At 40.1% G+C, this 21,983-nt stretch overlaps 1 protein-coding gene across 1 annotated transcript in view; it reads left to right on the plus strand.

The window, feature by feature from the left end:
• SLC17A8 (solute carrier family 17 member 8) overlaps positions 1-20,626 on the plus strand; it is a 52,201-nt gene extending 31,575 nt beyond the window's left edge. The window contains exons 6-12 of the mRNA XM_060023886.1: positions 3,009-3,095; positions 3,454-3,593; positions 3,726-3,875; positions 4,853-4,985; positions 11,714-11,824; positions 16,487-16,614; positions 18,225-20,626. Coding sequence (XP_059879869.1) covers positions 3,009-3,095; positions 3,454-3,593; positions 3,726-3,875; positions 4,853-4,985; positions 11,714-11,824; positions 16,487-16,614; positions 18,225-18,569 — 1,094 coding nt within the window. The 3' untranslated portion in view covers positions 18,570-20,626. The remainder of the gene's footprint in view (positions 1-3,008; positions 3,096-3,453; positions 3,594-3,725; positions 3,876-4,852; positions 4,986-11,713; positions 11,825-16,486; positions 16,615-18,224) is intronic.
• The last annotated feature ends 1,357 nt before the right edge of the window (positions 20,627-21,983 follow it).

A 21,983-nucleotide genomic window follows, 5' to 3' on the forward strand; every position in this document is an offset into this window, starting at 1 on the left:
GTAAGTCTTTTCATTTTGATTTGCCAGCAAAACAAGAATAACTAGCAGCTACTGCCCATTCTTAGTGTCTTTATAGACCTAGAAGGGCTAATTAAAGAAATGATTTGACTCTCAAGGAAAGTTACCTGATCAAGGTCACAGGCTTTATTACATTTCCCAGCTAAGGTGTGGCCTTGGTTTCAAAGAACAGCCAAGGGAAAATGTCATTAGAAGTAAGCCCAGGCTTAGGGATAATTGATTCTTACACTTCAAAAATATTGGAGTTGGAAGGGTCTTTAGAAAACATCTAGTCACATCCATTGTTTTATATTTTTTATTAATTTTAATTTTTTTAGAAGTAAAACTGGTTTTATTCAAAGACATAGATTTTTGTTTTTGGTTTTTTCCCCCTACTTTTATTGAGTTGTAAGAGACATGCAGACTACATAATTTTAAGGTGTTCATCATAATGATTCGACTTACATACATCATGAAATGTTTGCCCCCATAGGTTTAGTGAATGTCCATCCTCTCATACAGATACAACATCAAAGAAATAGGAAAAACATTTTTTTTCCTTGTGATGAGAACTCAGGATTTACTCTCTTAACTTTCTTTGACAACATACAGCAGTGTCAATTATCTTTATCGTGTTGTATGTTACATCCCTAGGACTTATTTATCTTATACCTGGAAATTTGTACCTTTTGACTGACTTCATCTAATTTCCCATCTCCCCACCCCTGCCTCTGATAGCCACAAATCTGATTTCTTTTTCTACCTCCATTATTTTATAGTGGAGGCTCAGGGAGGGAAAAAAGATATAAATTCCCATGGAGAGTGAGGACAGAACTGGGGACTCTCCCATCCCCCGTTCAGCCACTCCCCTCTCCCCACGCCAAGCAACAAGTATCGGAGGGCCTCCTCTGTCCTCCCTGGTGACCACACAGAGGCATCAAGGTGCAGTGAGGGCAATATGGGTGGAGAGCCCTGTTGGGGTGTGCTCAGGGTGTGATAGGAGATTACATTCAGCCATGTCTGGAAGGATGAGGAAGAGTTCATCTAAAAGACAGGGAAAGGCTTCCCTGGTGGCGCAGTGGTTGAGAGTCCGCCTGCCGATGCAGGGGACACGGGTTCGTGCCCCGGTCCGGGAAGATCCCACGTGTCGCCGAGGGTCTGGGCCCGTGAGCCATGGCCACTGAGCCTGCGCGTCTGGAGCCTGTGCTCCGCAAGGGGAGAGGCCACAACAGTGAGAGGCCCGCGTAAGCAAAAATAAATAAATAAATAAAGACAGGGAAGGACAATTTCAAGCTGTAAAATTTCCTCAGTGAATGAATGTTTCTTACTGTGAGGAATTATTGGGTATGGTTGAGCGGAAGAAGCAGGACTGAATTATTAAGTAGTTAAGGTTAAAGGCTTCGGATTCCTGCAGACCTGGGGTCCTAGCACTCACACCTATGTGACCTCAGGAAATCTACCTCCCCTCCCCTCCCCTTCCTGTAAAATTGGGATGACACCGGTACCAATGTTACCAGGTTGAAAAAAGGGTTAAATAAAATCAGGGGTCCAGAATACTCAGCACAGTACTAGAGAGCACACAGAAAGCACCCAGTGGATCTTATAGATTGTTATCCCCCGACCCTCCCTGTTTGCATCATCTAAGCTGGAGGCCCCACACCCCCACTCCCAGGGTATTTGGTCCAGGAAAGAAGACCATCTTCTCCACACCCACAGAGGAATTAGGCCTGCAGCTCTTCTTTCTAATGATACATCCTGGAATGCTTGCCTTATTCGTTTGAGGAAGTCTGAGGTTAAAAAAAAAAAAAAGTGCTCCGTCATTCTGTACATGACAGTAGCAGTAATAGTTGGTGTTTATGCAGCACTAATTAGAGCATCTTCATCTAATAATTTATTTGCTCCTCAAAACAACCCTGTGAGATAGAGATTTCACTTCCATCTTCTACCTAATGAAAATGATTTGGAGAGACTGAGAGACTTCTTCAGGTATTAAGATGTTCAGATTTGGGATTCCAGGTCAGGCCTTTCATAACCAGTCGGGCCCAGCTTGGAAAGATGGGATTTAATCTCTTTCACTGGAAGATCCCCGAGCTCCCATTTCCTGAAGGTTTTTCTTAGCATTGGATTCTGGGATACAGAATTTCCTTTTGTGGCTCACTTTTTCTGAAGCAAGAATTTTTTTTCATTCATACCCAGAGGGAATTTCAGATAGTAATTTTTTTTGATTTAGTTAATATTTATTGGGAGTTTGCAGGGCTCACGTTTCTCCAGCAGGTATCATGGAACTGCAGGAGATAGTGGAGGTGAGGTCACTGCCTCTAGCCCTCACTATCTTGTCTAGACAAGACAAACATCCACATATAGGTAAGTATTTACAAGGTTAGGTATTTACAAAGTAAGAAACTAAAAAATGTACATATTTAGGAGGTGGATGGAGACAGAAGCCATCCTGGTCATCCTGCCATCCTGAAATTTAACTGTTTCCTGGTATTAAAAAAAAAAAAATCAAGACTCTAATAGCATGATCCTTTCATAGTTTGAAGTCCCTCTTTTAACGACCTAGGTGAATTATATCTCAATAAAGCTGGAAGAAAAAACATTTTTAATAAATAAAGGCCACGGTGATAATCCTTCTGCTCTGTGAGCCCTGAGAGGTAGATACGTATGTTCCTTCACTTTCTGTCTTCTGCACCCAATATTGTGCCTGGTTGAATTTTTCAGAATTCTCTTAGATTTTTCTCATCTTTTCATTCCATTCTCTTGTAATTCCAAATCACGGTGCCTGAGCCATCTTTGTCTGATCCCTCCATGGTGTCTGGAGGAAGTTAAAGGGCATCCTGGTGAACTTTCTCTCCTGGAAGCCCTGTTTTGGGCACGGTGGGAGTTTGCCTGCTCCTCCTCGTGACTCCTGCACAGTTTGATTCATCCTCAGTTCGACCACAGAACTCTAAATGGTTTGAAAGGGCTCGCATGACGACTGGTAAGTTTCCCTCAACCTTTTCCCGTTCTAGGTTCCTACGCGGGGGCAGTGATTGCCATGCCGCTGGCCGGCGTGTTGGTACAGTACATGGGATGGGCCTCTGTCTTTTATATTTATGGTGAGTGATTTGATTTCACGAGTCCCCTTGGGTGACTCATAGAGGTGGTATTTTACTGTCTAATGGGGTTGGCTAAGAGTTTTCTGTATGAAAATAGAGATTACTAAGACAAGTTTATCATATAAATGGAATACTTGTCTAGCAATGATTCATTTAATGTTTATATGAAAGTTGAATTTAATGAGCAGAACATTATCTTTCTTTAAATACCAGTTAATAATATCAACAACGGAAAAATAAACCAAACACTTTCTCCTAGCTGAATATAGTGCCGTTTGAGAATACTTTGAAATTTGACAGATTTAGAGATGGAAGAAAATGAGACCGTATCATCAAGCCTTTTGTTTTTCAACTGCAGGTATATTTGGGATTATCTGGTACATGTTTTGGCTGTTGCAGGCCTATGAGTGTCCAGCAGTTCACCCAACAATATCCCATGAGGAAAGGACCTATATAGAGACAAGTATAGGAGAAGGAGCCAACTTGGTTAGTCTCAGTGTAAGTAGAGCCGGATGGATGAAGACTTGCCTCTTTTTTATGAGTATTTCTCTCAGTGATTGTGTTATCCTCCTAAGAAAAATAATCTGTCAGTATATTCACTAAAAATCCCACGGTATTTTTACTCCCTAGAAATTTAATACACCATGGAAAAAATTTTTTACATCGTTGCCGGTTTACGCAATCATTGTGGCAAATTTTTGCAGAAGCTGGACCTTTTACTTGCTGTTAATAAGTCAGCCTGCTTATTTTGAAGAGGTCTTTGGATTTGCAATAAGTAAGGTAAACACACAGTTGCTTCAGATGTTCTTGAACTTTAAATCTCTTGCTTCTGAGAAAATCTTTGCATGATAAAATAAGTAAATTGCTGATCAAAATTCATAACGGTTCTGTGACACCTAATACCCTGGAGGTCAGACAAGTTATACATTCTATGCACAGTGTACATAGCTATTTAATTTCTTCTTAGTAAGGATCAGAGCTGTATTAAGCTGCTTTTAAAGATTTGTATTATACCTGATCTCAAAGTGTTTTTGAAGCTGACTCAAGGACTGCATATTAGGCAAGGATCAAAAGATTTAAGGGTGAGAGATTTTTTTCGGTTTTTGTTTTGTTTTTTGTTTTTCCTGTAAATTATTCAGTGAGGAGCTGTAAGAACCTTAAAGCTCATTTTGCAGATCACGGTCATAGCGATAACGGCCAGAGCTTTGTATGGTTTAGAAAGAACTTTTTCAAAGTCCCCAGCCATTGCCATTAGGTTGTCTGTGTTTCAGGGAGGAAGAATGTGAATGGTAAAACATAAACTGTCATCATAAAAGAATTAAGCCTCCTTCCCGCAAGGGAAAGAACAGCAGCCTAGTAGAGGTAGATGTCTGCATGGCTACAGGTACTGTCAGAAGTGACCGTGGAAGAGCTAGCACAGCCCATAGTGGCTGCCATTGGAGAACACTCAGTCTGCGCCAAGTGTTTAACTACGGTGTGCCGGGCACTCTGCTGCGTGCTGGGGCCTGCGATGAATAAAAGTCACCTCTGCCCTCAAGGAGCTTCCGATCTGATGGAGGAGACATTGGGTCTATCCTTAAAACCATTCATTCATTCATTGTTTATTTATTACAGAATTCAGGCCTACCTTGGTCCCGTATAATTAGATGATTAAATCTGATGGTGAGGGGTGCAGTGGAGATGGCAGGGGCAGGGAGTTAAGGAAGTACCTCTCTCAGAAGTAGCTAAAAATAGCTCATTGCTTCTTTTCATTCCAGGTGGGTCTCTTGTCAGCACTCCCACACATGGTGATGACAATCATTGTGCCTATTGGAGGACAACTGGCTGATCATTTAAGAAGCAGAAAAATTTTGACCACAACTGCTGTCAGAAAAATCATGAACTGTGGAGGTACTGTGGATTTCATAGGTGGCTTAAGCAGCTTTTATAGAATGAGATGAAACTGAATTGCAGACCATATTTTGGAGTTTATGTCTAATCACTGAGCAGGATCTTAAAGGCTCCTAAGTCCATCCCCCAGTTGAGTGTCCATCACACCCCTGCCTAGTGGTCATTCAGCCTGTACTTGTGCAACCTGAGATACGACAACTTGGGAATTCCCTGGCGGTTAGGACTCTGTGCTCTCACCGCCAAGGGCCCGGGTTCAATCCCTGGTTGGGGAACTAAGATCCCACAAGCCACGTGGCCAAAAAAGAAGAAGAAAAAGAAAAGAAATATTTTAAAAAAGAGAGAGATATGACAACTTATTTGATACATCAATATACACTGGCAACTGCAGAAATGCTTCTTTCATCTACTCTTAAGCCAAAGCAACATGATTTCCTGGTATCTATCTGTTTATTTTTTATCTTTCCCATATATCCTTCCACATATATAATCCTTTGCTTTTATAGTTTATTCCCTTATCTCTCCCTTCCCTTTCTACATATATACATGTTTTGGTAAGAAACATAAAAAAAGTATTTTCTCTGAATAGTTTTCTTTCTTCCCAACATATGTTTGTGCATGGGGTGTACACACACACACACACACACACACACACATACATACACACACACCATCCTCTTCCTTGTGTTATTTAGTTCCTGTTTCATGTTTTGATTTTGCAAAGATAAAATATAAGTTGGGCCATTTTCCAAAAGAGGTAGGTAAAAGTAACACGAACCCTTACAATGCTTATGACAGCTCACCTTTTTAAAACCCTCCACTTTCTCCTTATCTTTTTTGTTTTGCTTTTAAAATTAGCATTTAATGAACACTTTCCATGCCAGCCACTAAGCTAAATTCTTTACACATATTATTTTATTTAATCCTCATAACCACCCTGTGGAGCAAGTGCTGTTATGTATTAAACCCAATTTACAGTGAGGAAACTGGGGTATAATAAAGTGACTTGCTCAAGTGGCAGATCCTGTGCAAGATCCCAGGTCTGTCTGAGCTCATTGCCAAGGCTTACAGTCACTACTGCTATCTCTCCGGGGGACGGGGGCGGGGGGTGTCAGGGTGGACAGGTGGGAGGTAGAGGACAGCGCCATCTATGGGTGAAAGTTCATAACTGGGATATTAAGTTGAAAAGGAGGGAAGGGGGCACTGTGACTAGATTAGATGGGTCAGGGCCCTTTAGAAGTGAAGATCCTATGGAGGGATGCAAGAGCCAGCAGGCATGATCTCATCGCACAGCATCTCAGGAATAAAGTCTGATCAGGGAGATTGGGAATAACCTGTCAGCATCTGGGCTCCCAGGGGTTTGACTGCTGGCCCCAAGCAGGGATTTGGGGGCCTACCCTTGACTTGAACTTAAAGGTTGGCAGGTATGGGCTTGCTCTCTGATGGGCAGGAGGGGAAGCTCTGCGGCACTGCATTCATGATCCTCCCCAAGGCGGATGAGGTAGGCAGAATAATTTCCTCATCAAAGATGCCTATGTCCTAATTCCCAGAACCAGTGAATGTGTTTCCCTACACAGTAAAAGGAATTTTGCAGATGTGATTAAATTAAGGATCTTGAGATGGAGAGGTTATTTTGGATTATCTGTGTGTGCTCAACATAATTGCAAGGGTCCTTATAAGAGGAGGCATGAGGGTCAGAGTCAGAGATGGAGATGTGACAGTGGAGGCAAAGGTCGGAATGATGCAGCCACAAGCCAAGGAATGCAAGCAGACTCTAGAAGCTCAGAAAGTAAGAAGAGAGTTTCCCCAGAGCCTCCAAAAGGAATGCAACTCGCTGACACCCCCATTTTAGCTCTGTAGGACCCATTTCAGACTTCTGACCTCTAGCACTGTACGATAAAAAAGTTGTGCTGTCTTAAGTCACTAAGGTTGTGGTCATTTGTTATAGTAGCAATCAGAAACTTAAATAGTCAGAGTACCACTCCTCTAATTGTCAGATTCTGTTCCAGCTGAATAGCCCTCCATACCAGGCCCTGAATATATCTTGCTGTCTCTGACTTTGCTCATGCCCTTTCCCTTTACTGTGAGCTCTGCTCACCTTCACCAATCAACCCAGTCCTCCCCACACAGCCTACTACATCAGCTCAAGTCTTTTCACTTGTGTTTTGTTAAGGCTACCTCAGCCTCCAGTGAATGCTCCTTCTGTCTATACACTTGGTTGACAACTCATCATGTACTGCCTTATTACAGCTCGCGCAGGAAAGTATTTTAGGCAGAGGGGATAGCATGTGCAACGGCCCTGAGGCAGACATGACTGTGACATATTAGAGAACAGAAGGAAGGAAAGTCAGAATGGTCGGTGCTTGATGAGTGAGGTGGAGCGTGATATTGAGGGGATCAGAGTGCACAGCTGGGGCCAGATCACGGGAGGCCTTGTAGACAGACCTACGTGGAGCTTGGGTTTTACTTGAGATGCATTGGGAAGCAAATGGAGGGTTTAAAGGAGGGAAAGGGACAAGATCTGATTTACGCTTTCAAATCAAAACAATAGAACTTAGAGTAAAAGAAGGGAAACTAGCTAAGAGGCTATTTCAGTCGTTCCATGGAAAGAAGATGGTGGCTTGACCTAAAGTAGTGTCAGTGGAGGTGGACACTGAAGTGGATGGATTTCTAAATTCCATGAGCCTTACTTTCTTCTTCTTTAATATCTGAATATAGTATTTACCTCAGATGATTGTTATGATTGTTATGATTGTAAATGGGACAACATATGTATGCACCCAGCATGAGCTCAGCAAACAGAATGTTCTTGACATATTTTAGTGCCTTTTTCTTCTCTTGTGTTCAAGACACTGACAAAACAGAAATTTTCCAAAGGAAGCATTCAATAAGTATATGCTATTCAATCATATTTCCCATGGCCAAAAATATGCAACTTCTAAACCTAGAACTTGAAAGAAAATTCTGTGTTTAAACTCTACCTGTACAACCTCTTCTAAAGACAGATGCCTTGAAGACCCTAACAACATTTTCATAGGAATGTCTTGTTCATATTTAATTTTTCCTCAATCACCTTTGCCATTGTTTCTTCATAATTAGTAGTTTAGGTGGTGGTGACAACTCTCAAATATTTTAAATCCTTGAGAGTAAATCCTTTTTTTTTCTTATTTCTTTTTTTTTTTTTTTTTTTGGCAGAAACTAGAATGCATTCATAGAATCTCCCCAGCCTCTATCCCATCTTAAAAAGAAAAAAAATCTCTTCACATGTCTATTCATGTCATTTTATATTTTGACATAGCAGAACCAGTGGGATATACATAGAAAAAAATTTTTTAAAGACCATGCTTATCCCACCTTGCTTAAACACAGAGATGCTGCATTAGAGATAAACAGAGTTTTGTGCCATCACTGAATAAGCCAGATTGATTTGGATACAATGAAGCACTTACATGATCTTCTAGAGAATTTTAGTTGGTTTCATATTTTCTAAGCCAAAACACAGAGGACGTTTCTCATCTGAGAAAGATCACACATTGTGTGGAGTCTTCCGCCTCCTTCTTTTCTTTCCATAGACAAGAGATATTTGCTGCTAGAATCATTTAAAGCAAACAGATCACCTTAAGACATGATGCTCTAGTTCATTCTGAATCAGGGCACATTTCCAAGATCCTCAAAGACAGATGTCAAATCCTTATACCTCCCTCTGTATTACATGGAAAGCGTGAGTGAGGTCAAAAATTCTAGTCTGGCCGGATCAGTTGCCTGTGTGAACTTCAGGTGAGATGAAAAAATTTCTCAGGCCTTTTAATCCTTGTTCTATTTTTCTTGTCAGCTCTGAATAGGTTCACTTTCCAGGATCTCTTGATTACCCATGAAGTTCAAATTTTATCCTTCAGCTCCTGAAACGTACAGTTCTATCTTTAGCATTTTCACTGTAGATAGGAACCATTTAGGCTCTTAAATGGTTTTTCTTTCTTTGAAAGTCTACTATTTGGCAAAGGTCTTTTTTTTTCCTTAGAGATGAATCAGTGTATCATTTGTAGCTTTTCTTCTTCACGTGTCTTTATTCTAATTCTTTGGGGGAATTAACTTTCTAGTACCACTTTGTTGAAAGTGTTAAAGGAAGTTTCAGCCATGTGCCTTGCTGCTTAAGACAGGCCACTTCTAAAACACAAATAGTTAGTATACAAAACACTAGTAGTTTTTCCTTATGTATAATTTAAACTGTTGAAACAAAATTAATAACAAGTAGTAATGGTATAAAGTCCACAGTTTTTTTAATTTTTATTTATTTATTAAAAATTTTAAAATGTTTTCATACAATTTTTAAAGGTTACTTTCCGTTTATAGTTGTTACAAAATATTGACTACTTTCCCCTTGTTGTATAATACATCCTTGAACCTATCTTACACCCAATAGTTTGCACCTTCTACTCCCCCATCCTTACATTGCCCCTCCCTCCCCACCCATTGGTAACCACTAGTTTGTTCTCTATATGAGTGAGTCTGTAAAGCCCACAGTTTAAAAAGCACCTCTGCACCCGTAATTGCATTGATTTTCTTTAGATGACCAAGTAAAACAATTATTGAGGCTTGCCCTATTTCTATGATAGTTTTGAAGAAATAGACTCAGACAGGTAAGCAAATTACCAAGGTTTACAAAAAGTGCTTTAGCTTGTGTTTTAACTTGTCTTGGTTTTCCTTTCTTTCCTTCACATTAATTCATCAAGCATTATTTATCGAGTTCCCACTACATACAGGCTCTGTGCTATATATATGGTACCTTCCCTGGATAATATCACAGTTTTGTCAGGGAGGCAGAAATACAAATGAAAAACTACAAGACAATGTTGAAAAGCTCTATAAAATGAGTAAGAGTGAGATGTCAGCTTTACTGGTGAGTGAGCGGCAGGGTTATCAGGAAAGCTTCCTAAAGGAAGCAATATTTGAGCTGGACTTTAAAGAATAGTAAGATTTCTCCAGAAAAGAGAAGTGCTGGGAGGAGAGTACTGCAGGTGAAGGAACAGTCTGTGGAAATACATTATGGGCACAAAACAGTGCTGCGATCAGGAAACAGCGGATAGATCTGTGTGACAACAGGGGGCTTTCTACAGGCTACAGGTGGTGAGCAAGGAGGTGAGGATGGCTGAAGATGAAGCTGGAACCGCAGGAGGGATTTATTATACAGCATTGTACTCATAATACGTAACCATTGACAAGGGTTTTAAGCAAAGGGGCAACTGATCAGATTTGTGGTTTAGAAAGATAATCTAGAGAATGGATCAGAGGAAAAAGAGATGGGAAGACCAATACAGTAAAGAGGTTGTTGAAGTTGTCCAGGTGAGAGATAGTGGCGCCCAGAACTAAGACAATGGCAGAGGAGGGGAAAGCAGAGGTCGGATTTGACAGATATTTCTGAGGCCAAACCCATGGATTCTTATCTTATGTGAAAGCTGAGGAAGAGGAAGAAGTCCAAGATGATTCTGAGATTTCTGCATTGGACTTTTGGTTACCGTTTGTTGAGCTGTGCCCATGGCCGACGATCACGCTCCACACCTTATATACCCAATTTCACTTAACCTTCCAATGTTCCAAGGTTGTATTATGAGCTCCATTTGGCGGGGGAGATGAGGAATCTAAAAGGTGAGGTGACTTGTCCAAGATCACACAATTTGTGATTCTGAGATGGAATCTGAACCCAGGCCCGTCTGACAAAGTCTGGGTTCTAAACACAGGTGGATAGAAGTTTAATTTAGAGAAGAAGAAAGAGTGTGGTGGTGGTTTGCTTTGTTTGTTTCCAAGTGAAAGTAGGGGAACAGAGACTTGATGTGGGCCTGTTGTCTTTGAGGTAACTCAGAGGACAAATGTGTGGTGATGTCTGGAATCAGCAGATGGTCCCCAGTATGAAGCATCATTTCATTGTCTTCTACCTCCCAGGGTACTTCATGTCCCTGGATATGGTATTCATATCATCTTTCGGTCTGCTATCGGCTGAATGTGTGTGTGTCTGTGTGTGTGTGTGTGTGTGTGTGTGTGTGTGTGTGTGTGTGTGTGTGTCTGTGTGTTAATGAGAAGGACCATCTTCATAATTTCCTTACTCTTTTTTATTGTGCTGGATTCACTTATTCTGAATGAAAGGAACAGAAAGTACTTTTGTCCTGCTGTATTTTCTGTGCAAATATCTCGTGGCATTATACAGAGGCCTGAGAGCTTGGCAAACTTCTGAAAGGGAAGATTCTGGCTTATGCTTTGCAAGTGGTGAGACTCTGCTTTTTGTTTCAGATATTCACTACAGCTTTCTAGTCACCTTTGGCAATAATAATATTTTATTTTTTAATTTTATTTTTATTTCATTTTTCTGTGAGAGACCATCACTTATGTAATCAAAGGAGAGTCACTGATGGTTTTAGTATTTAGAAATGGCAGGGGGAACTACCCATGAACAACGGATAATAAACATCCCTCATCCCATGGGCATCATTGTACCTCCTGGGACCATTCAGTGTTCAAAGTCCACCAGGAAAATGTTGGAAGGCTCACAGAACACCCGGGTAATATTAGCATCGTCATGTAGTCAAGAAACACCCCAATAAGATTGTAGATATTGTGCCAGAATGTATGTACTAAAAACTTGGGTCCATGGAGATAAAAAGATTCTTATCTGATAAGTTCATGAACTTGGGCTGATTGACATGAAAATGACTTTTTCCCCCTGCTGTTTCCATTTGCAGGTTTTGGCATGGAGGCAACCTTACTCCTTGTGGTTGGCTTTTCACATACCAAAGGGGTGGCTATCTCCTTTCTGGTGCTTGCCGTAGGATTCAGTGGTTTTGCTATTTCAGGTAAAGTGTCTTTTGGGTTTCCCAATCTTTTCCATAGATCCAGCAAGACTTGGGAGGAAGGAAGGAAAAGATATTGTAGCATCCTCCTTTGGTAGCCAAGCCATTCCCAAGGCTCAGGGCCACTGGCTAGAGACTTTCACCTAGTGGGGATGATTTTGTCAGATCACTGAGAACCAGGCTTAGTAGCCCAGTCAAGCTGGAATTGTTGATACTTTCTTCATCTTGGAAACAAACAACATGCAGGCGCTGCCTCTGGGGCATGGGCAGCACGTGTGTTGCTGGACGAAGTGACACCTTCATACTTCAGAACCAGGTCACCCTAACTAACGGAGGCTCTCGTGACCTTTTCAATCCTCACCTCCTATTGGAGAGCTGATGATATTAACTCAAAAGTCAAACGATGTAGTCATTTGACATATAGTCATAGAATCAGAAGTTTTTAAGGGTGGAACTCTTCTTTAGATTTTTGTCTACTCCGAGGCTTTCATTTTCCAAACAAGGAAATTCAGGTCCAGAGAGGTGATGTGACTTTCTAAACAGGCGAGAGCAGGAAGTAAAAATAATAATGGTGATGATGAGAGCTAACATTGATCAGGCACAAACTCTGTGCCGGGGACTGTTCAAAGCCCACTCTGTGTATTAACGCCTGTCATTCTCACAGCTACCCTAAGGGCTATCAGTCTCCCATTTTACCGGAGCAGAAACCAGCCTACTGCGTGAGAGGTCACAGTGCTAGCATATCATGTCTTACAGACTTCAGAAGCTCCCTGTGCAAAACTGGGTGAAAAAGTAAAACTCAGGTTTTTTTTCTAACTTTAAAAACATATGGTAGGACTAAAAAGTGTCATTTACAGAACACTTCACATATATTGCATCTATCTGACAAAATTATGAAGCAAATGGTATTACCATTATTTTACTGAGGAGCAAATTAAAATTCAGGAAAACTGGGGACTCTCCTATTGTCACACAATTGGTAGCAAAGGAAGAACTAAGGTGCAGTCCTGCCAGGCTTCGTGTCTGTGCTCTTTCCACAATTCTGGGCTGTCTTAAAGATCAAACAGGGTGCTAACATCCCAGAACAGAAAAACATGGAACCTCTGGTCTAAACTAACATAAAACGGGGACTTGATCTTATCAAAATACAGTTGACCCTTGAACAATGTGGGGGTTAGGGGTGCTGACCCCCAGCACAGTTGAAAATCCACCTATACCCTGTAGTCGGCCCTCTGTATAAGATGTTCCTCTGCATCCTGGGTTTTGCTGTATCCTCAATTTCTCATCTGAGGATTCAATCAACCACAGATCCCGTAGTCCTGTAGTATATACTACTGAAAAACGAATCCGCCTGTAAGTGGACCCATGCAGCCCAAACCTGCTTTGTTCAAGGGTCAACTGTAAATAGAGCTGATACATAGTTAAATTAGGAAAAAATGTCTGCATTAAAAGTAGCTTGCAGCTAACAACGGGTTTGGGGATGCAGAGACCTGGGTTTAAGGGCCCTCTTTACTACTTACTATTTATAAAAGAAAAAAAATGCTAAGTTATTTACATCCTCAAGCCTCAAGTTTCCTCATCTAGAGATTGGAGCAATGTAACGGCAACTTCATAGGGTTGTGGGAGATTGCAGTGAGCTGAGATCATTCATTTATTCACTCACACTTCCCAAGAGACAGACGCTGTTCTTGGCACTGGGAATATTGCAGGGAAAAAAAAAAATTAAAGATTCTGTCCTCATAAAGTTTACATTCTAGTGGAAATAAAGCATTAGAAGATCTTAGCCCAGTACCAGATGCATAAGACAATTAATAAATATTCACTATTTTTGTTCAATTATTATTTAATCTAGTCCAGTGCTTCTCAAAATTTAGTGTGAATACGAATCACCTTAGGATCTCGCAAAATGCAGATTCTGATTTAGTAGGTCCAGAGTGGTGCCTGAGATCCTGCATTTCTAACAAGTTCCCCAGTGATGTTGTTGCCGCTGATCAATAGTCCATACTTTGAGTAGCAAGGATAGAGCAGTAATGACTTGTTTCTAGTAGGATGTTAAGGAACACCTTTCTTTGATAGCCCTGTGATGCAAAAGAAATTCATATCCTCCTGTTCCCAGAGATATTGAAATATTCAGGCTTATATTGTCCCCAGATTGCCAATTAAGCCACAATCAGAAGGAGAGAAATCCAACAGCCCAAATCACAGCAGCTGCCACTTTTTTTTTTTTTTCCAGCACTTACTCAATGCTGGCCACTTTTTAGATATAATCTCATTTAATCTCTGTAGCAGCCTGATGAGAAGGGTATTGCTATGTTCATTTTGTCAGTGACAACACTGATGCTTGGAAACGTGACTTAACTTACGCAGATAAATTAAGTAATTAGGATTGGAATAAAGGTTTATCTGATCCAACAGTGAGACTATGGGAGGGATTATGGTCATGAGGATGATGATTCCTTAGGATCTGCTATCTGCCAACTTTATAAGGAGTTAATAAGGATGCCAGGGAAGACTTGCTCAGCTTAGGAACTGATTCTGGACAAGAGAGCTGAGACCGGTGAGATTAGAAAGATACAAGGGATGGAAAGTGCTCAATATAAAATGTATAAATTTGTTGAAATCTTTTGGATGTGAATCTGTTATTTCAAGTGGCTTATATTAATATTTTCTCAGACGTACTTGGGTGTTAAGAGCAAACCCAAATGTGTATTTTTTGTTAAAGAGCTCTGCTTTATAACTTTGTAATAAAGTTTCAATATAGAAAAAAACAAAAACAAAAACGAAGGATGGGTGATGCCTGCTTTAGAAAATGTCATATGTAGAGAAGACTGACTCTCCCAACTTGTGTGTAACTTACTTTGTGTGCCTGCTTCAAAAAAATCTATCAATGTCTCAGTTTCTCAACAATTTGCCCCCCAAACATCAGTATTGTGCAGCTAGAAACCTAAACGGCTTTTCTGACATTGTTTTTAGCTGAACGCAAATGCCTAGGCTTTGTATCAGAATATAATACTCGCCAATCGTATTAATTGCTTCTTATCTCTGGGTTCTTTTCTAATAAAGTGTTTACCGCATTCAAATCAACAGTAAGATTAATTAATCTTGCAGCTGTTTTATATTCTGATTTTCTGCCACTTTGACCTGAAAGAGAAGGTATGTTTATTCCAGAAAGGTTTTCTCAAAATTCTCTCTGAATGGAGGTAGGAAAAAAAAAACAACGAGCCAATGTGCCAGATTAGGAAAAATATTTTTTTAAATTCTGTTTTCAAGTTCTTTGCACAAAATAGAGAATTAAAAAGCAAGACCAAGGAAAATAAAAATATGAATAAACAAAACCTACAGCCCCCTGCTGTAATTTCAGAGCTCAAATTGGTAATTAATTAAACAACTATTTATTGAATGCCTCCTATGTGCCAGACACTTCGCCAGCTCAGGGAAGATAGTGGTAAACAAGGCAGATGGATAACCAACCATAAAGAACCTATATGTTGGCTTTCACCTCTATGTATCTATATAATTAACATATATGATTTAACTTAATTCTTACAACAATTCTATAAGACTGATTATCCCAGTTTATAGGTGAAGAATCTGAGGTTCAGAACGTTTAAATCCTTTGTCCAGGTTTGCATCTCAGTTAAGCTGCCAGGTTCGAGGTCTGTCTGACTCTAAAATGCACCCCTGGGCTATACTGGTAGAACTGGTTCCCAGTGCCTGATGCCTCCTCTTTCAAAGCCTTATTCCTCCTCTGCCTTCACTCCTCCTTCATCCCACTCATTCTTGTCTCCTGATAAGCAGATTAATAGTGAGGTGTTGGTGATTTATTATTTTACCGCTCCTAGCAGAGTTATCTATAGATAGAAGACCTCAAAGAGAGGGGCGTGCTTAGAAGTGGCGGCAACAGCAGAGGTAGAACTGGTATTGGTAATCATGAGACTAACCAGAGCCTAGCTGTCTGCCAAGAGCTCTCGCATACATATTTCCCCTGAGTCTCATCTCACAGCATCCTTATGAGTTAAGTAGTAACATTACCCCCAAATTAGAGATGAGGAAACAAAGTCCTAAAAAATGACTTGTTTAAGAGGTAGGAATAAGATTCGAATCCAGGTTTACAGACTCCAAATCAAGTATGTAAAAGTGTTTTGAAAATTGCAGAGGATTCTGCCAATGTTTGTGTAAATCTTTCTTATCAAAAAGGAGCCCTTTCCATTATGCCATGTAGCTACTAAGGCAGACCTACCTATGGTGGCCTTTTGGGAGTGAGTTGAGAGCTAAGAGGGAGGATATTATGAGGCAGGGTTTGCTTCTAAGCACACTCTATGTGATCATGTGATTGTTTACTCTGAATAAATGTGATCCAGGCTTCAGGCTTTTCAGTATTGCCCCAAACACCATTATTTTGGGCTTCTAAGCCTAGAAGGTACAGGTGCCATAATTCTCCTCATGGAGAACCCATGGCAGTCATTGCTAGTCAATCATAGCATGTTTTTCTGCTATGTGCAGACACAGCCTGACAATCCTCAACCCAACCTTTCCAGTAAAGGTATCCATTAGTTACATGTAGAGGAAATAGATTGATGAGAGTTGGGGAAAGCTAGTATTTTCCAAAATGTATTTGGAATTCTGTTCTTGAGTCTGATTTTGAGGTGTTTGGCTTCACTGTAGGTTTTAATGTCAACCACTTGGACATTGCCCCCCGCTATGCCAGCATTCTCATGGGGATCTCAAACGGAGTGGGAACCCTCTCTGGAATGATCTGTCCCCTCATTGTGGGCGCGATGACCAAGCACAAGGTAATGTTTTCCTTTGGGGCTGTGGGTTACAGTATCAGGGGACTGAAGTACTGCACAAACTCTCAAGGCCCTACCCCAGTCTGTGTAAATGTGTATGTCCTTCACCTGGCTGAGTCACTTGAACTTCTTTTTTTTTAATTTCTTCTTCTTCTTTTAAAAAATTATTGTTTATTGATGGCAACAGGGCTGACTGACGTTTGGGTCTATGTTTCTTAAATTGAGAAATAAAAGGGGTCTGTGTGTGTGTGTGGAGGGGAGGTGTTAATACCATAGAATGTTTAGAGATACAAAGAAGAAACTGAGGTAATCAACTCAGGATAAATAAATTACCTGATTGCTTTGTAATCATAAGTAATTAAACTTTACAGCCCATTTCCATTTAGCATGTTCCAGCATGAAAATATTAGTGCAGTTATACTTCCTTATTATGAAGAAAATAAACAAGACATTAATGACCCTTCCTAAGAACCTAAGCGGGTGTGGCACTGAGTCGTTACTGAATATTTGTGTATTTAGACTAGGGTGGGTGGCACAGGAAGATCCCAGATCCATCCAGAGTTCAGCCACAGGCCACATGGTTTCTTAATCCCTGTCTTTGAAAGGGTTTTAGATGCTGCTGTCTGCAAATAAACATTTCTTGATACTATGGAGTTTTTACCCAACAATTTTTTGTTGTTGGATTGCCTATTGCAAATATGACTTCAGAAATTCTCCAGCTTCTTGGAGAGGAAAGTGTGGGATAACTTTTCTTATCTTTTGATAGAAAAGGAAGGTGGTCTTTGGGGATTTTATAGGCAGAGGATCCGCGCTTTGTCTGTTCATGAGATGAAAGGATTGGTAATATGATCATTAAATCTCAGATACTGTCTGCTCCTAACTTTAAACACAAATTCCCATTATTTTTGATACAGTATATTTTCATAGAAAATATGATTATAATTAAGCTATTGACAGTCAATACTGAGCATTTTCATGGCTCAAATTGTCATGTATCCAAAGCAAGAGGGAGACCTCTGAAATTTACAACGGTGGGTTCCTAAAGCAAGTTTAATTTAACCTATTATGTGAGTGGAAACCTCACTTGTATATTTAGAAGAGCTGTGAAGTGGTGCAGCAAGGAGTTTACAGGATGTTTATTTTGTAAATATTTTTCTAAATTAAAAAAATGCATATTCATTGTAGTCTTAACTTTCATGTTTTATTTATTTATTTATTCTTTTGTGTGTGTGGTATGTGGGCCTCTCACTGCTGTGGCCTCTCCCGTTGCGGAGCACAGGCTCCGGACGCGCAGGCTCAGCGGCCATGGCTCATGGGCCCAGCCACTCCGCGGCATGTGGGATCTTCCTGGATCGGGGCAGGAACCCGCATCCCTTGCATCGGCAGGCAGACTCTCAACCACTGCGCCACCAGGGAAGCCCCTTAACTTTCATTTTTAAACACTCAAATTCCATTTGGGTCCTGGGCATGCTTCTGCCGCATGTCTTCCGGAAAAGCGCAGCATTTGCCTTTGGGGTGACCAAGTGCTTTTGTCCCAGTGGAGACCTCCAGAAGATACCGTTAATCTCTGTTTTTGGTTCAAATATTAATTGGTACCGTGTTTCCTTGTTTAGACCCGTGAGGAATGGCAGAATGTGTTCCTCATAGCTGCCCTGGTGCACTACAGTGGCGTGATCTTCTATGGGGTCTTTGCTTCTGGGGAGAAACAGGAGTGGGCTGACCCTGAGAACCTTTCTGAGGAGAAGTGCGGAATCATTGACAACGATGAATTAGCCGAGGAGATAGAACTCAACCATGAGAGTTTCACGAGTCCCAAAAAGAAGATGTCCTATGGAGCTACCACCCAGAATTGTGAAGCCCAGAGGAAGGAATGGAGCGGACAGAGAGGAGCGACTCTTGATGAGGAAGAGCCGGCATCCTACCAGAATGAAGACGGAAACTTCTCAGATACATCCTAATGTCTGAGGGGCACTTCTGGCTCCTCCTCACTTTAGAACCAGAAAGTATCCATACCTATTGCTTTCTATTGCCAGAGGGTCAACTCTAGGGACACTGGATGTGGGGTAGGGGAGAGGAGGTTTACCTAGCAATAGGGGAAAGATAGATATTTTCTTGTAATGACAACCTGCTCTAAGTTGATAAAATGGGTGGCTATAATGTTTTTGATTGGCAGTTGACTCTTCTCTCTAAGAACTAAACGTATTCAGGAAAGAATGACTAGAAATATAAGAAAGACAATACCATGTTTTTCAAAGAAAAATGGAAGGAAATGGGAATATTTGGCCTGGAGGAGAGAAAACAATAGTTGCCACTACATTTCTGAGAGCAGCCATGCAGAGGAGGGTTTCCTACTCCTAATAAAGGCCACGGCTTACAAAGGCCCTGTATTGTGCCAGGTACTTTATAACATTCTCATTTAATCTCCACACCACTATGACATACATTTTTTTTTTTTTTTTTTTGCGGTACGCGGGCTTCTCACTGTTGTGGCCTCTCCTGTTGCGGAGCACAGGCTCCGGACGCACAGGCCCAGCGGCCATGGCTCACGGGCCCAGCCGCTCCGCGGCATGTGGGATCTTCCCAGACCAGGGCACGAACCCGCGTCCCCTGCATCAGCAGGCGGACTCTCAACCACTGCGCCACCAGGGAAGCCCTGACATACATTTTTTATCCCCATTTTACAACTAAGGAAATGAAAGCAACAGGAGATTGACTTGCCCAAGGTCATTCTGCCACGGACAGTGCTGAGATTGGTGGAATCCAAAATAGGTGGCAGTTTTGGAGAAGAACGTTTCACTTCAGATTAGAGAAGACATTTTTAATAATGAAAACTGAAAATGGAGTGGGTTGTCATGTGGATAATTCCCTATTTTAGCAGGCATGGGGGATGGAAAACATTTGGGTTGATGTGTCGGAGAGCGCTCAAATATTGTGTGAGAGACTGGGTTCAAAGACCTTTGGGGCCCTAGGTGGTCTGAAGAGCCAAATGATTCTATGAATCCATAGTTTTTCTAAATAATAAGGGTTACAGACTGTATGAGAGATTCAAATAGGTTAAACAAAGAAAAATAAAAAGCTAAGCAACACAGCAAATTTCCAGGAATCTGATGGTCAGAATGGTGAGAAGAACTAAATTTCAACCCTTCATAATATCAAGAATGTGTTTAAATAACGTCCCAAATTACTTGTAAATCTTTAAGACGTTTACTAATTTAAGAAGTTGGTTCATGCATTTTATTAGGTAAAATTCTCTTAGAAGAGTCCTCTGTTTTAAAAAATGTATGTCTTTAGCCATTTCTGCTGGTGATATTAGGAAATTTGATCGAATTATACAAAATTATGATTGAAATATTCCTAATGACTCTACTTGGAATGATATTCAGTGAAACCACAATAATACAGCATTAGTTAAACAGTGAAATACTACAATGTAAACATCTGGGACAACTAGACTCATAGTGTTGAAAAATTAACCTTTGCATAAGGCAATAACATGGATACTCTCTAAATATATTTTAAAATTTAATGATATTTTAAAACTTAATGTTGGCATGTAAAAGGTTGTTTGCAAATAAAATTATTACCCTGTTCATTGTTTTTGAAAATTTTGTTTCTACTTTCAGAAGAAAAATATAATATTGCAGGAAAAGTTATAGATTTACTTGTAGTTTGTTATTGTAAAGTGGTTTTTTTCTCCTAATTTCTCTCATATATATATATTTCTGGTCCCTAACTGTATCAGCAGAATTGTAGTGTATTTTGTAAAAAGAATAATTTTGAAAAAAAGCCTGATTTTCCATTAAATAGTATTATTTATGTCATCAGTATATCATTTATGTTATATATCTTTAAATCTCTTTAATGAGTGAAACCATGTAAGTTCCTTTGAACAGTTCCTGTCATGTAGAAAATGCTCAATAAACATTAGTTATCATCATCATTATTATCTTTTAACCTTTTTGGGAACCTTGCAGTTGAAAAGAAAGCATGCTATGTCATTTTCACCCATTAGTCACAGGATTTATTGTGAAGGTCGTGTTGTTTTCTAAGTAAAAAAATTGAGAAATTTATGGTAGTCAGTGTTTTATTTTTTCTTCTGTTAATGAAGTCAAATAACTATTTGAAAAACTCATGGTAATCCTTAAGGTAATGTTGTAGATTGTGACACAAAGTTTTATTTACTCCATATTTGACGTCAGGGTCATATGTAGAAATTCCACATTTCGATAAATCAAAGCACTTTTGACAGGGTGCCTGTCACTTGCCCTTATAGTATTAAAAAAATGGGGTCCATGGTGTTGAAAACTAGAAAACACAGTGTTTTGTTGTGATGGGTTTCGTGAAGGTCGCAATGAACAGATAATTACATTTGAACATCAGGCATATGTACTTTGCAAGTTATTGTACATTTGGCTGCAAATATCCGTTCAGCTCTTAGAGGCAAACCATGGATTCTAGCAAGAAGGGAAGGAAGCCTGAGGATGCTGGATTCTTGAGACAAGAAGTCTGGTGAAAATCCATAACTTAATTTCAGTTATTATAGTTTTAGTTCTAGGACTTTTAGTGGTTCTTTTTCAATTCTGCTATGTCTTTAAAAAAATATTTCCAGTTCTCTGCTGAGATTTTCAATCCTGTATTTTATTTCCTGTAATACAAGAAGTTAATTATTTTAAAGTCTGATCAGTGCCAATATCTGGAGACCATGTAACTCTGTATCTATTTCCTACTGGTTTTGCTGATTCTTATTCACATTATCTCAGTCTGTGCCTGGCTTTCTTTGATTGTATCCAAAATCGTTTGTAGAAATTTTGTATCCAAAATTTGTTTGTAGAAATGATTTTAGGCTTAAAAAATGTGGGTTTTTTTCCTCTCCAGAAATGATTTTTGTTTGATTTTTCCAGGAACCTGAAGGCATTAGCATTCTGGGATCTCTTTAATCCAGTTGAAAGGGCTGAGATATTCTGGGCCACCCAGATGATGTGGGAGATCTGAACTAAGTTGTAGGGAGCAAATCGTGTATGGAAGGGATATGTGGGCCCCTTCCAGGAGAAACCACGAAGATTTATATCTTTATTAGAATTGAGAGTCATTAGAATACAATAGATTCTGGCCTGATTCAAACTTGGCATTAATAGCCACATGGACCAATTTGAAGGGCTAGGGAAGCTGAACTTTTCTTTGCATTTCATTTATTACTGGGTCCTGGACCTTATGCTAAGCCCTTTCCATGCATATCTCATTTAATTTTCATGGCAACTCAATGAGGAAAGTTCAACTATTTATTCCCAAGTATTTATTAATAAATAAATGGTGTTTAAGAGCAGAAGTTAAACTCAAGACTCTAATGGCTGTATTTTAATCTTAATTCTTTA

Source organism: Delphinus delphis, chromosome 11 (assembly GCF_949987515.2).
Source record: "Delphinus delphis chromosome 11, mDelDel1.2, whole genome shotgun sequence".
NCBI classification, from domain to species: Eukaryota; Metazoa; Chordata; class Mammalia; order Artiodactyla; family Delphinidae; genus Delphinus; species Delphinus delphis.